The following is a 15222-nucleotide window of genomic DNA, read 5'->3' as shown; positions in this document are numbered from 1 at the left end:
ATCCCCGCTGTTGTATGTTTTTACCTTTTTGCTATTCTTTCAATTTTGCCGACATGAATAAAGGTCTCTCTTTGTTCTATACGTATTCTTAGCTAGGCAGGCCTTCTCCCTTCTACGGGCAGGTTTATATGTCGTCAGTATGCCCAGCTGATATCCATGAGGATCCATAAGTCGTATTGTGAGACAACCATTGCATCTTTACCTAATGACATGCGATATGACACCTCTAGCCAGCGTTTACGTCGGGTGTTCCTCTACTGCATTCATTGCATCATATGAGGAATGAGATTAAAACAGTTGTTTGCATGGTACCTAGGTAGTCTGTTGACTTTAGCAGATAATCGCCATATATTTTTACAATACTATGCTTGGATACTTGGGATTGCTGGATAAGTACAATGGAGCTCATAGTCCTCCCACTAATTAGTCGAAAGCCATGATTTACGGATAGTTACTCAGCACTCAGTGTCGCGTGATTCCACTGTTAAGACTCGGTTCTAATATATTGCCAAGTAATCGGGTATACCTGGGCTACTATGCGACGGGAGATATTGTATCTGCACAGTGGAGCCAATAATCTTCACTATCCTTGGATATCGACGTTTTCCTCTGGTGATGATGCAAACCCAACGATATAAAAAGGTAGGAATCACTGTCTAATCCTTACAAACTGCCCCAGTGAGGTATCCTTTATGTCGCGACGGCATTTTGACTCGGCCAAAGAAACGGCACGTTGACATAAAATTATACCAAAGTGCCTCCCAAGTACCGGCCATTCACGAAGTTGGACATGATGCATTTCCCAAACAAGAGGTCAGTCAGTTTGTCTACTATTGAATGAACCAAGTTTCGTGTCGAGGTATATTCACTAGATTGTACCCAATTCAGTGCCTTTGGAGATGAGCAACTCAAAAGTTTAATGAACAATGGTTAAGAGCTCGTGGCGAAAGCTGAACGTTTGATATTCATTCTGCATTCGTTGTCTTGAAACAAATTTTGAATCTCGAGAAGCATGGTATCCTTCCTGTTCTAGCCATCGAATGGCTTTCAGATAATCAAGATATTATAAAAACGCCTAGTCACCGGCCCGGTTCCTGTCAATGGTACACTTCTGACGACCAACTCTCAACTGTCAGCTAATTAAAACCTGCCCTTGCCCTCCCTTCGCTTCTCATTACGCTCCGCCTCTGTCTTCTGCCTCTTTCGACTCTCTTGGGCAATCATTTCACTCAAGTCATCGTCATAAGCCCACTTGGCTCCGACACCCTCTTCCTTCTTACCCTCCTCGAACTTGCGCCGCAGGTCATCCTTGCTAATTCCATCGTTGTTGTGCAAAGAGTCAACATCGAGAGCAACATCGATGTCACCAGGCTTCTTGCGCTTGCGCGTGTCGTCATCAGCACCAAGCACAGGCACGCCTGCTCGCTGCGCTGCTTGATTCTGCTTAAGATCATATACTCTGTCGCTACCAAAGAAACCTTCGGCACGGACTTGCCGCTCTGGCAAGACTGTGTAGGCGGATCGAGGTGCGCTCGACTCCTCCGTATCGTATCCACGGCGCTCCTTGCGTAGATCCATCTCACCTGCGATGGATGTCTCGACACCTTGCCCGTAGTCGGGCTGTACAGTACTGGCATAACCGCCAGGAGTCTCAAGACCACTGGGTGTTTCAGTTCCGCCAGGGACATCCTCATCATCCTCTTCCTCCTCTTCGTCCGATTCTTCCTCCTCTTCTTCTGACTCCTCCTCGCGGGGCTGCAACTCACCCCACAGGTTCTTCTCAACAGGCTCACCAGCCCCTGTCAGGATTTGTGCCGCACCCTGACCTTGCCCGCCTGACGCTGCAAGGCCAAAAACATCTCCACCGAATAGAGGCCTGTTGAATTCATCAACTGGGGGCTTGCCCCAACCACCGGGGTGGAAACCCCATGAGCCTCCAGCGGGTGGTGGCGCATTCAAACCTGGAATCTTAAGCGTAGGATATGATGGGGGAGGCCCGAATCGTTGTTGGTTAATGAGCCACGGCGGTGGTGCGCCAGGCGGCATGCCAAGGGCTTCCTTAGTAGCCTCGGTAAGATCACCGGGGCGGAAATGTTGGTAGTCAACCTCAGACTCCTTTCCTTCATAGTAAACCTCGCCAAATCGGGTCAACTCGGGCTTGGTCTGGAAACGGAAGAAAGCGTCGTATAGTTTTTGGTAGTCGATATCGAGTTTGCCCATCTTGGGAGCAACGCGCTCACGCTGTTTCTGCTTCAATGACTGTTCTGACTGCTTGTCAAGGACGGCATCACGCATCTCTGTAATGCCAGTTTCTGCGATAAATTGTGGGAGGCGGAATGGCGGCTTCTCGATACCTCTCTTAGAGGATAAATACTCTCGTTTCAGGGACCAATGAGTCGGAACTGGCACGACGTTGCGCTGAGCCTTGATCTGCACGAGCAATCGAGGGTCTGACGAAGAAACATCTTGCCATTCCACCACTTCGGGAATCTTGACAAGAGCCTTGAGTTCTGCAATAGAAAGCTTGTTGAGCTGCTTCTTCTTCTTTTTTGATAGCTTAGGTTGACCAGCGTTTTCTTCGTCCTCGTCGGGAATTTCGTCGTCATCGGCGTAAAACACTGTCCCGGTGTTTCCAGCATTAGCCTCCTTAGCAATCTCATCCTCCTCCATGGACGCGCCGAATTTGTTAAAGATGTCCTTGTACATGGCATATGCAGGATCTTCCTCCAGGCCATCTGTATCGAGCGCGGGGCCATCGGCAGGGGCGGCATCTTCAGTCTTGGACTCCTTCACTTCGAGGTCTGTCGTCGTAGGCTCGGCCGTGGCATCACTTTCCCCAGGTCCAGTGGCTTCAGTGGGTTCCTCGGTCTTGGTAGTAGGAACCTGCAGCGCGTCAGTATACGAAATCGCAAGGTGAAAGAAGATAGCATCAACATACCTCTGCTTGGGCCTTCTTCTGCTCCTTCTTCTTAGCCCTTCGCATCTGATTCTTGGTCATCTTTGGGGCCGCCATAGCGAATCCGAAGCTGGCGACGGTGGCGTCGCGACTAGGTAGTGTCGTTTGCTTGCGGCAGGATTCGAGGCTTGTGTCGCGGAGTGGAAGACGGCGGAAAGGGCAGCGAGCGCGAGGATGTATTGTCTAGGGTCCTTGCTCATGCCCAACAAGGAGATTGAGCTTTCAAAGACGCGAAGGCAAATATTTGTCGAGTGTGAGATGAAGCAAATGCACGTCTGGATGCGCTAACTAAGAGATTGGTTTGGCTGTTTCGAGTGGAGTCATGTTCTGCGCTGCCGTCCAAAAGTCTACCAAAAGCTTAACGTAAACTGCCCCCAGAGGAACAAGGAAAATTGGACGCGGCTAGGGCGTCTAAGATGCGTTATCAGCTTATCAGTCGCGGTTGTCGGAATAACTACGGTTGAAGACAAACAGTAGATCCCGATAAGCCACGTAATGTTAGTTACAGACTTATCGCAGATGGTAGACTAAGAGACACAATAGCTCAGTCACTCCGCCCTACGCGAGACCGGCTCTGCAGGCTGTCTATTTCTTACACCCTAAGCTTCACAGACTAGACTGTCCCCTGAGGGAGGGTTCCAAAGGAAAGACCCCCTGCAAACCCCCGTGTGCAATCTATCTGACGTCCATCGATTCGTCGTCTCATTGGCGCCCCTTGATTTAATTATAGGCGGTACCTTGCTCATCCCACTTGCACCATTCCCTCTTTGACGTGAACGCCATCCAGCAGCAGCTACAGCAACTTTTATTGTAACTTGGCACCATCTTTTTTCTGGTCAGCCTCTTCCTCTGTCCAGATCAATTTCGGCTTGCTCTCTTGCAGAGTCGCATCGCATCACAGTCCGATCAACTGACTGCCACCTTCTCTTCCGCTTCCAATTTCTACATCCATTCGTTCTCTTTCGCTTCCACGCCCCGGCGTCGTCATTCTAGAGCTACTTCGATCTGGCGTCTTGGCTTACAGAGACGATAACACATTACGAGTCGACCCTCGATAAGCTATGGGCATAAGCTTTCATCCACGCACTTAAACAGCATTCTCTCGAGTACTCTCTATCGAACCGATTCGATTCATACACAACCTTAATTTTGGCCGTTGCGCCGTCAAACGTCGTTACGCTACCTTCTCTCCCTGATTGTCACTGCCCTGTGATGGAAAAGTTCCCCGACTTCGTCGACACGCCCCTGGGCGAGTCACCTTTAGACGGCCCTCCAAACCCTCCTGGCTGGGCAAACGGCGCGCCTCCTCGTCCCTCCGATCGATGGCTACCGGTTTCAAGGCATGAGAATGGCTGGTCAGCGGCATCTCGAGGGCACAATCGCCAGAAGAGTCTCACTGATGCCATTCGTACAATAAGAGGTCGCAATGGCAGTGTTAGCCAGAATGCCCAAGAGATCGCCGACGCACTTCGTGCTCCCATTTCTCCCAAACTCATTGTACGCCCATTCTACCGAATCCCAAGTAACGAATCCCCAGTGGAAGTGCTGACCTGATGATGCGCTACACAGATTCTCTGCGTATTGTGGTACGCCTCCTCTGCACTCACAAACACTTCCTCCAAGTCCATCTTGATGGCATTTGACAAGCCTGCCACCTTGACGCTTGTTCAGTTCGCTTTCGTTTCCTCATTATGTATCTTCATGGCATGGCTGGCGACCATATTCCCCATCTTGCGGACCAAAGTTGCAGCTCTCAAGCATCCGATTCGAAAGCCAACTCGCGATGTCATCAGGACCACCCTTCCTCTTGCGGCGTTTCAGATCGGAGGCCACCTCCTCAGTTCAACGGCTACCTCTAAAATTCCAGTGTCCCTTGTTCACACCATCAAGGGTCTTTCGCCCCTCTTTACCGTCCTCGCTTACAGAATTGTGTACGACATCCGATACCCAAAGACGACTTATCTGTCTCTGATCCCTTTAACACTCGGTGTCATGTTGGCCTGCTCTGGAAAAACGACATACGGTGGAGAACTTATTGGTGTTATACACGCTCTTCTCGCTACGGTTATCTTTGTCACCCAAAACATCTTCTCCAAGAAGCTGTTCAATGAGGCTGCCAAAGCTGAAGCTGAATCGCCACATTCCCTGCCGAAGAAACTGGACAAGCTCAATCTGCTATGTTATTCTTCAGGCATGGCATTCGTTCTTACCTTGCCCATTTGGCTTTGGTCCGAAGGATTCACCCTCCTTATGAACTTTTATCACGAGGGCTCCATTGACCTGAATGAGCAGCCCAATTCGATGGATCACGGACGACTTACACTTGAGTTTATTTTCAATGGTGTTTTCCATTTTGGTCAGAACATCCTTGCATTTATCCTTCTTTCTATTGTTTCTCCTGTTACCTACTCAGTTGCCAGTCTCATCAAGCGCGTTTTCGTCATTGTACTTGCTCTGGTGTGGTTCAGAAGTCCTACAACACCCCTCCAAGGGGTAGGTATAGCCCTCACCTTCCTGGGCTTGTACTTGTACGATCGAACAAAATCGGGCAACAAAGCCGATCAAAAGGCCCAGTCGATGCAAATCAAAAGATCGTCCTTGCTCCCTACCACTAACAACGGTTTCCGGCCTACGCCGATAACGGAGTCCCCGCAAAGCACTGAGCTTAATTCTTATCCGTACCACGAGGGCTACTTTGGCCGCCCAACAGCAGCAGAAGACTCCAAGAAGAGTGATGATGGCGGCGCCCGCAGCCGTACTCCAGCTACCAGTAACGGCTGGCTCCCTCCTGGCACCAAGCAAGAAGATACATGGCAACCTGGTGATCGAATTGCTGGTGTATCATGATGGCTTTCCGCGACGGGCGTTGGATTGTGCTTGCTTGGATAGGAATGGTGTTTCCAATTTTAATAAACAGCAAAGAGTGATATAGACTTCTTAGGCAAGGGTGTTTCTTCATATCCAAACAGTTATTTGAAGGGTTTGGATTCTTGTATGGCATACTATGGACTGGCGTTTTGGCAATGTTGTGGATACAATGCCCCCTTAAAGTGGGTGCTGGGAATGATGTACCATTACGTGGATATGGAATGATAGTATTGGAATTTGTGAATAGATGAGTTGCAATGGCAGCCGACCTGAACGACGTGTTGATGGATGGTGTACGGTATAATTATTGTATGGGAACCGTGATGTTATATTATCTGGGGTATTATCAGTCTATTAGCCATTCTTCAACCTCCACCCCGATGCTTCTTCCTATTCCACGTATCACCTCCCATGCAACATTAATCCTCCACTTGCCTCCTCGATCCATCACATCACCAGCACCCCCAACACGTGTCAGTAGCCGCAAGCTCGCGAGCGTGGATACAGCCATAGCCACATCTCCGTCAAGTCCAGCAGCGCCGACGGCAGTACCGGCGGCCCACTCGGTTCGCACAGCGGCAAAGATTGCCATCATGCGTTCGAGCACGAAAGCGTGTGCGCCCAGAAGTTTGCGAGCAATCTTTCGGTGCTTTGTACGGGTAGCCCCTCGGGCAACCATTCCTCCACGGCGACGTTTTCGACTGTGATTATATGTTGAAAAGAGTGTAAGATCGTGTCGAGTTGCGTTATGGGAGGCGAGGTAAGCTGACAAGAGAATGAGACGAGCCGTCGTGGGAAGAAGATTTGTAAGGTCGGTCGCTGAGGATGTAGGTTTCGCTAAAATTTCGACGGGCTTGTTTTTAGGTCGAATGGAAACAATACTTGGGTTTAGCAAAGACTCATCCTGGAAGTGCACTCTGCCCGCAATAAGCAATTTTGAGAACTCTTTCGGCGTATGCGTTCCAGCTAAAATAGGGGCTGTAAAGCGCGGCCAGAGCGCATAACAGCTATGTTTGAACGAGGGTAACGTCCGAGATGCGGATTTCGTAAGAGAGTCGTATACGGCAGCACAGAACCGAGTCCAGAGATCAAGAGTTTCTTGGTGTGTGCACGTAGCAACGGGTTGTGGTGGAGTAAGGGATAGAATGCGGACAAATTCCTTCTTTTCGTATGGGGGGAACAGAAGATGTGCTGAGGAGGGTGAGCGTAAGAAGCAGGCGGGCGGAGATGTGACAATGAAGACACATGTGAGAGATGGAATCTGAGTAGCAAGGTTAGCTCTGCGCCCGAAGATCTGAGTTCTCCATGCTTACAATTTCTGACAGTCTCGCCAGGGCTGGTAACAAAGTAGGTGGTGCATCTCTCTGTCGATCAATTGCATCCAGCACCAGCACAAAGCGCCATCGAGGATCTCTTTTAGGATACTGTATCATCTTAACCAGCTCAACCGTCAGTTGCGCTAACGTCTCGCATCGTCGCGGTACTTCGTCCCACTGCAGCGCTTCGGCTACTTGTCCAACTATACTCTCGAATAGATGTCGCCCCGTGATGCATTGTACTGAATTGACCACTGCTGCTTGTAGTCCACCTGAGGAGGCATCGTTGTTGATATTTGTAACTAAGTCGGAGACGAGTCGGGAAACAATGGCGGATTTTCCTGTTGCTGCCACACCATGAACGATAAGGTTTCGGCAAGGAGCTGCATTGGGCTGAGAGCAATATCAGTAACGATTCATCTTGTTTTATGACATTGGTAGTAAGTAAACATACATGTAGAAGCGTTGCTAGGGAACGAGTCTGATGCTCTCTACATGGAAAAGACTCGAAGATAGGTGTCAGAATGGCTTCGTCCGGAAGACCAAAAAGAGAAGACATTTCTGTGTTTCTATGCTCTGACGTTGCTGACCTTTGGCTACGATTGTTGAAGTTGAAGGTCATAAACTATTTAATTTCGAGATGTCCAGGAGACGCGTTTGGCGCGTTGCACGGCCCAAGGTACGTCACTCAGAGAATTGTGGGCCGAGTAGTGCCTCCTAGGAGGCACGGATGTTTGGTACTGTACATGCACTTTAATTGACATACACATTGAACAAAGCACCTATACTAGCAATCATTGTTATATATACAGGTATACCACTATGAGAGCGGGGCCCAAAAGCATCAATAAACTTGGTATTTAAACCCTATGTATATCATTTTGGCCCTGACTGTTTCGGTCCTCGTCCTTCTCCAACGCCATGTGCAATGCTATACCAATAACGTTAATACATTCATAAACCCTCATATAGCCCCAACGCCGAAACCATGCTGATCAAAACAAAACAGGTATAGGAATGTTGGTGATTCTTCGTTCTTTGCCAAATACCTCAATCCACCACTGATTCCATACTCTCAACTCATTATATAGGTCGCTTACAAGCGATTCTGGTTCCCACACGGGCGCGGGCGTTCCTTGACCCGACTGTGTCTGTGTCAGTCCTCTTCCGGGGGCTTGGATCGTAATACTAGGCCCGGAAGTGACCCAAAGTTTGCGTATATCGTTGATAATGTTATCCGTGAAAGTTTTCATGTCTCTCCCAGTAGGATGAGGCGTTGGCCCCTGGCTTCTAAAGCCAGAAAGAAGTATCTCAGCTGCCAGAGAATAGTCCTCCATCTCAATCATGTCGGCAACATGTGCTTCGGCTCGAGCAAGACCCGTTCGCATTGCCATCAAGGCCTGGGCGACATCCGACCAAGATTCATGCGACATCTTAGATAGAGACAACCCACGAAGAGACGGCCACAAGATGTTGGATAAATATAAGACTTGTGTGATCGAATGGACCTGCTGCGCATGGAACGATCCGTCTATCTGGCTAAGTTGCTTCAGAAAGTCGACAATAGCACGGAACAAAGCCAGCAATGAGGGAACATCTTCTTCTGCCCATTCCCGAGGAATTACATCACGGACCATGAAGTTTCGCAAAGCTTCTGCGTAAACCTCGATCATCGCAAATGCATAATTTTCAGCTCCGGCCGCTCGCACAATGGCTGGCAGCATTTTACCAAGAATGAACGAGAGGATACCCTGATTTTCCATCCCCTTGTGCAATAGTAGAACTGCGTCACGAAGCTTGTTCTCTTTCAGCGACAGCTTGAAGTTATTGCAAAGGAAATAGAAGACCTCATGTACAGCCTTGTTGTCGCCTTCGGTCAGTCGAAGGCCGTAGGACATCATGCCAGCCACCTGTAATTGAGGGTCTTGAACCGACGGTGAGTACTCTTTCGTGATTTGATAGAAGTACGCGTCAATCTTGCAAATTTCAGAACCATGGGCTCTGATAAGCGCAATGATGTTCCGAACGAAGGCCACGTAGCTCGGGTGCTCAGAGACATCAGAGCACATCGTGTGTAAATCTCGCTGTATCTGCTCCATTACCAGCTTCAATGTCTTCGAGTGCTCGGCCATAATGACCTTCTTGAGTGCCGGTCCAGCGTCTCGCAGTGACTTTCGCATCCATGATATAGTGAATTCGAAAAGGTCTCGATTTGAGTTGTAGTCCGGGTTGATGGAAAGGCCCAAAACTGCTTCAGGTACGAAGTCTTTTTTCTGCTTCCACAGCTGTTCTGCAAACTGATTCTCGTATGACAAATAAGGACGTGGTTTGACAATTGACAAAGCCCAAACTTCGGGAAGGGGGAGCCCAGCCTCGTTGAAATCATCGAAACCATACCTGAGGAGTGTTGTCATGAACAAGGTCAAGTGTCTCCGTTGGTCTAGGCTGAGCTTTGCTGGTATGTCTTCGAAAAGACTATACTTGCCGTTTTTGAACATGTCGGCGAGTCTCAACAAGCCACCGTTGATAAATCGAATTGCGAGTCGAGCAGTCAATATGATGACCTGCTCAGTGCACTGCGACATTTCTGCGACGGTGGAAGGGTCTCCTTGCTCTCCATGCGAAGAGAGGATGCATCTCGCCATCGAGAAGTACACCCTCGAAAGATCATGATCAACTACCAGGATGGCATCATCGGCCTGCGCTGATTCCAGAATTTGACTCTCGCTTTGCTGACTTTCTTCGTCTTCTTTGAAGTCATCGATTCGTGATAGAAAAACGTCGAGGGTGCCTAAGGCAGATCGAAGGATACACCAGTCAAATCCTGGAGGGCATGCACCAAATCGATGAAAGACCTGCTGCATTTGTTGTGTGCTTAAAGCAAAGGTGGCGGCTTCCAAGTTGGGGGCATGTTTCATGACATCTAACGATGTTGTGACGGACATATACAACACATCCATTACAGCCCGTTTGTTCATTGCCACCATAGCGTCTACTAAGCCCTGGTCGATTGTGTTACTCCCATCTTTGGACATGGCCAGTACTTGCTGCTGCATATCAGACTGGACTGAGTCAAACTGGTGTAGCATAGACAGAAAGAGGTTGTTGCGCCATTGACCAAATGGTTTGAAAGAGGTAGTAGCTTCTCCGGAGGAGACCACGAACCTAGCTAGCTGGCCCCAAGCTCGTAAGTTGATGAGGCAAGCCTCCTTGTGAGAACTTGCTGGGGCGACAAGTCTCTCGATCAAATGAGCGCTGGGGCGAAGCTCTACTGGCGAAGCCCAGAACAGAGTGCAAAGAAGGTCATGGTGGTTTCGCAAAGCTGCCAGATCACGCTCCTGGATCATTTGCTCTTTGAGTAGTTGTCGGTTATGGTTCGGCATTGTCCGAGCAATCAGATTTCGAATATCCTTCAGCGAGCCAATATCACTCAGTTTCTTAATACTCAAGGCGACGAGTTTGAGAAAGATGTGAAAGCATTTATCAGCTTTATCAACAGACAACGAAGGGTTACTGGCAAGTTCGTCCAGGAATTTGGGAGAAGCATATACTTCTTCGTTGCGAAAGTGAGCAAGGTTCTGCGAGCCAAAGAAGTCGAAGATGACGCCGATTACCGGTACGCACTTGCGCCACCCCCATTGCTGCACAAGATAATGGCATCGACCAACCAGCGCTCGACAGTAGCTGTTGAAGCTAGGTGACTGTCGTGAGTTGTCCTGGTAAACTTGAAAGACGTTCTTGAGTAGCTTCTGGGGCAGTGTCCATCCATCAACAACTGCATCATGTCTGCTGCCTGCGATAACGATACCTTGGTTATTGAATTCAATGAGAGGCAGAAGGGTGAACATATGTCTCCACAAGCCTTCATGAACATTTGCATCGAGGCTCATTAAGGCTTCAGGCGTGGCCATAACCGTGTACAGAATATCCCAGAAAGACGCCCGAAGAATGTGGGCATGTTCCAGAACTTTCATGTTGATCACCCAGGAGTGAATTACAGGCACATTATTTCTTAGACCACGTTCTCTTGTGCGAGGGTCTTTGAGGTCGTTGTAGGTTTCTGTAATCTGATCCATACCCACCATCGTGAGTGCGGTTATGGCAGTCCCAGACAGACCCTTGAGCAGGTCTTCCATTTGAAATTGTTCATTCATCAAAGACGCTTCGCTCTGGCAAAGTTTCAGAACAAAAAGTGTAGCAAGGAGCAGATGATCGTAAGTACTCGCAATAAGGGAGTAGTGAGGTTGTGTAGTGTCGTCTTGTTGTCGCAAGAGGGCTCTTACACGGTTGTTGAACCCTTGGAGAACCTCAAACGCCCTGCATACAAAGATCTTGATCTGCGTGTGGTCTGCGAAACTCAGAGAATCCAGCATGAATTTCATAATGAACCCAGCAGCACTTGTAATAAATTTGGTGTCTGGAAGTTCCCCATGCAATGATTTGGGGTCTACCTGGTCCGCAATAGAATCAAGGAGGACTCCCAGTTCAGACGAAATCTGTGCATCCCAAGGACCCCACCTGAGCACATGTTCACCAAAGTTGAATGACATTCGCGGTCGAGGCTCGAGTAATTGCTGGCAGGTAACGGCGCTTCTTGCTTTTTCAACGAAGCCACTGCCGATCAGGGTTGAATTATGAAAATACACATGAGAATTCAGGGGGAACGTCTCAAAATGATGGGTGTACTGTGTGCCATATGGTCCCAAACCCTGCATTTTCTTCTCGCACGTCTCGCCAGGCTGAAGGGGCTCAGTCACCACCGTTGCCATAGGTATCGGATCATTGGCACGGCTGAACTGCGGTGCCGTGAGGTCGATGCGTTGAGGTTTCGTCTTCTTGCGGAATCGCGACTTATCAAGAGTCCGAACAGGTTCCTCAACAACTCGAAGTGGTACTGGATTTTCTTCTGCTGGTGGGCTTGCTGGGTAAAATGTATCGGGTGCATTATCGAAGGTCATGATACTTGAAGCAGAGAGATCGCCTCGTTGTTTTCGGTACAGGTGATCCAACCTTTTCTTCTTTGCATTAAAGGAGAATCGAGTGATTCCATCCCTGTCATCTGTTTCCAGTTGAGCGGGCCGTGCAAGCCCCGAAGCAGTTCGAGCTGGTGTAGTTAGGCGACGTGGCGTTGCTTGAGGTTCTGCCGTATTGCTGTCTGTCTGGTATCGGACAGATCCCGCCTGGCTGATCTGCTTAACCAACCGGCGGGATACTCCACGCTGCATGAGCGTACGTCCTGAGATAGGTGAGCCATTCCCTGATGTTACACCCAGTGGTTGCACAGACCCTCTGGGCTTCGGTTTAGATGTTTTAGCCTTCCGGGCGGTGGTAACAGATGGGCGTTGTGGAATGGACCCAGATTTCCAATTGCTTAAGATGGACACAGCATCAACGTGATCATCTCTGGTGGCCAGCTTGATGAACTTCCTACTGGGGCTGCTTCTACCCATATCCTGGCGTCGAGTCGCAGACCGAGCTGCAATCTTCAAGAAGCGGGGCGCATCCGGCTCAACCACATCAAGAATACTAAGGTGAGGAGGTGAAAATGACTTCAGAACATTTTTGGATGATCGTTTTTTCCTACTTCGTTTCACCGCAGACTGACGATGCTTCTTCTTGACAGACTCGAGTGCTGGTACAGAGGCATGACGGGATCCAGAAAGCATGCTCGTAATTCGAGGCTGATGAAGCCTTTTTGCAGCTGAAGATTTTCGTTGGAAGCTGGAGCTTCTGTGTCGTTTTGCAGTGCCATTAAAGGATTCTGAGATGTTTAGCTGTCGCTTCCTGCTCACAGCCATGTAATCAATAGCGTTGTCCTCAATTGCAGATCCCTCGTCATCGGAATGATCCGCTGGAACAAATATAGGCGGCTGATCCTGGATAAGAAGACGCGTCTGGTTGGAGAAGGTTTCGTCTGTCGTCTTTTGTCGTGAGGCAAGTGCAGGGACAGGGTCGACATCATCATCGGATTCCTCAAAGAACATCTCAAGGGCCGTGGAGGCACTTGGTGTCGCTATACGCCTTTGTGCAACACCCCGTCTTATTTCTCGTTCGGGTGAAAAGGCGACAGGCTTTTTCTGTGTGTCTTTTGACGGTTTCTTGTGGCCAGACTGCTGATCTAACCGCAACCATGAGGCAGGAAGGACTCCCCTGATCCGACGCCCGACTGTATTCACAATTTCCGATCTACTCTCAGAGCCAGAATCTGAATCCGATTGAGTAGCAGACCCTTGGACATTCGGTTGCAACATGGTTGTTGGGCCGGCAAGTTCATCCTCAGAGTCATCCGTGCTTATTTGAGGCGCGCGTTGCGTTGGGCTGACGAATGACCGAGCTGACCCAGTAGTTGCTGGAGGACGTAACAATTCTGAATCAGAGCCCTCAGCAGTAGGTAAGAGTATGTCTTCGGTTCTTCGTGAATTTCGCTGTGCAGCAGGCGAGTCTGTGGTTCCCAGTCCCAACCTAAACGCAGATGCGGGCTCAAGAGGATCACTGTCAACGACATCGTATCTCTTGCGCTTTCGAGCAGAGGATCTGGACGGAGAAGACTTTCGCTTGGTTACTTGCTTCGATACAGTAGTTGGTGGTCGTCTCAGTAGGTCTTTCAGCGCAGGAAGATCGTCATCAGCTATGCTCGTGTTCTCAGTATCTCCTGCTGAGCTAGCTTGGCTACTCGGGCCGGCACGACTGATTCTCGGTGAAGTCTTGGGTGGCGAGGGCGACGGAACATCCAGGGTTTCCAGTCCGTCTAGAAACTCTTCCAAGCCCTTCAATTGACTCTCGTCTGATATATTTGGCAGGTGTGATCCTTGGCTATCATCTTCAAAGTCCTTATCTTGTGAAGCGTCCTGCTCAGCTTGTTGCTTGCGTCTCTTCTCCCCTTCGAGGGCAAGTCTGAGGGGCCGGACGCCATGTTTTCTTAGAACGTTGGAGTAGTTTGACATCTCTATAGCGTATGGGCGTTCCTGTATAGGCTTACGTGGCCGAAAAGATCGCTCATAACGGATCGCTGTCTGTTGAGCAGCTTGATGCTCGTCCATACTCAGATCCTGACTTTGCAAAGGTACTGAATCAGAATTTTGGTGGACAGGCGATGGGACAGGATGTGCAACACCGCGCGTGCTTCCAACTTCCGGTGGGGGTGATGAGCGCTCAAGATATGTATTGGATGTTTCACCAGTAACTTCATCATCTTGCTCAGGTTGGTCCAACGGCCTGTCTTCGACGGTTATAGTCGGTGGTTGAAGGTGAGGGTAGTCAGCTCCGAGTAGTTCATCGTCAGAGCCTAACGAAGACAGAGGCGAGGATGACGGAATGTTCCACACATCAGATATCGGGATACGCGGTTCGAGTGGCTTCTTTATTGCTTCATCTTTCTGAGTGGATGTCTTTGTAGGAGGAGCAAGCTGTAAAAGCTCCTGCGACGAGTCGGGAACGTCCCAGATATCATTGTTTTGTTCTTTCGCTTCATCATGATTGGCGATGGCCTCCTCTCGGTCATCATTTTCCTCGATATCGATCTTGTTCGTCGGTGTCGGGGTAACTGCTGGCAAAGAAGGTAATTCCTGGCTCTCGAAACCATCTTCGTCTTCAGAATCAGGGACTTCTCCCAACTCCTTCCAGTTGCTCATGGTCCGTATATGGCATTATCTTTTGATAGGCATGGTCTCGAGTCGCAGTCTCGGCTTGGTTGTACAGAAAGGCCTGAAGAAAAATACTAGAGGTTTCGAGTTGGAACTCTCATGGCTGAAAGCCGTGATCGCGCTTCGACAGGTACGTAGCTCGTTAATTGATTTTTGGGCCGAGCGTGGCGGGGGACGCGGTTAAGGAACCTGGAAGACGCGTTTGGGAAGAGCTTAGGTAGCTTCCATCGCGTTCGCACTCTAATGGAACTTTGTTTTAGTGCAGAGACCCCGAAATTCAGAGCGTGCATATGCTGTGATCCCGCTAAATCTCATGTGGGTCCCATCCGGGCTTGGAATGGATCCATGGATCATCATGGACGAATTCGAACTTGGACATTCAACTAACCTACCCTTAACTTCTGCATGTAAGCCTTGCTTGGAAGTAATTTTGCCAATA

The 15222-nt window shown here is 49.3% G+C and overlaps 3 protein-coding genes across 3 annotated transcripts; 1 reads left to right on the top strand and 2 right to left on the bottom strand.

Moving 5' to 3' along the window:
• Positions 1–1140: 1140 nt before the first annotated feature.
• Positions 1141–3013, bottom strand: FIESC28_06067 (uncharacterized protein; the record flags this gene model as incomplete). The annotated part of the gene is made up of 2 exons (XM_031160212.1): positions 1141–2883; positions 2939–3013. The coding sequence occupies 2 exons, from the start codon at positions 3011–3013 to the stop codon at positions 1141–1143; spliced, it is 1818 nt and encodes a 605-aa protein (XP_031015761.1).
• Positions 3014–4168: 1155 nt separating this feature from the next.
• Positions 4169–5803, top strand: FIESC28_06066 (uncharacterized protein; the record flags this gene model as incomplete). Its single annotated transcript, XM_031160211.1, has 2 exons — positions 4169–4453; positions 4526–5803. The coding sequence occupies 2 exons, from the start codon at positions 4169–4171 to the stop codon at positions 5801–5803; spliced, it is 1563 nt and encodes a 520-aa protein (XP_031015760.1).
• Positions 5804–6170: 367 nt separating this feature from the next.
• Positions 6171–14771, bottom strand: FIESC28_06065 (uncharacterized protein; the record flags this gene model as incomplete). The annotated part of the gene is made up of 3 exons (XM_031160210.1): positions 6171–7085; positions 7138–7533; positions 8241–14771. 3 exons carry the CDS (start codon positions 14769–14771, stop codon positions 6171–6173), a joined length of 7842 nt encoding a protein of 2613 aa, XP_031015759.1.
• Between the last annotated feature and the right edge of the window lie 451 nt (positions 14772–15222).

The sequence above is a fragment of the Fusarium coffeatum genome (assembly GCF_003316985.1).
Source record: "Fusarium coffeatum strain FIESC_28 chromosome Unknown BRIP53273_contig_131, whole genome shotgun sequence".
Lineage (NCBI taxonomy): Eukaryota > Fungi > Ascomycota > Sordariomycetes > Hypocreales > Nectriaceae > Fusarium > Fusarium coffeatum.
The sequence above is the reverse complement of the archived record's forward strand: the minus strand, read 5'-3'. Positions and strand labels throughout refer to the sequence as shown.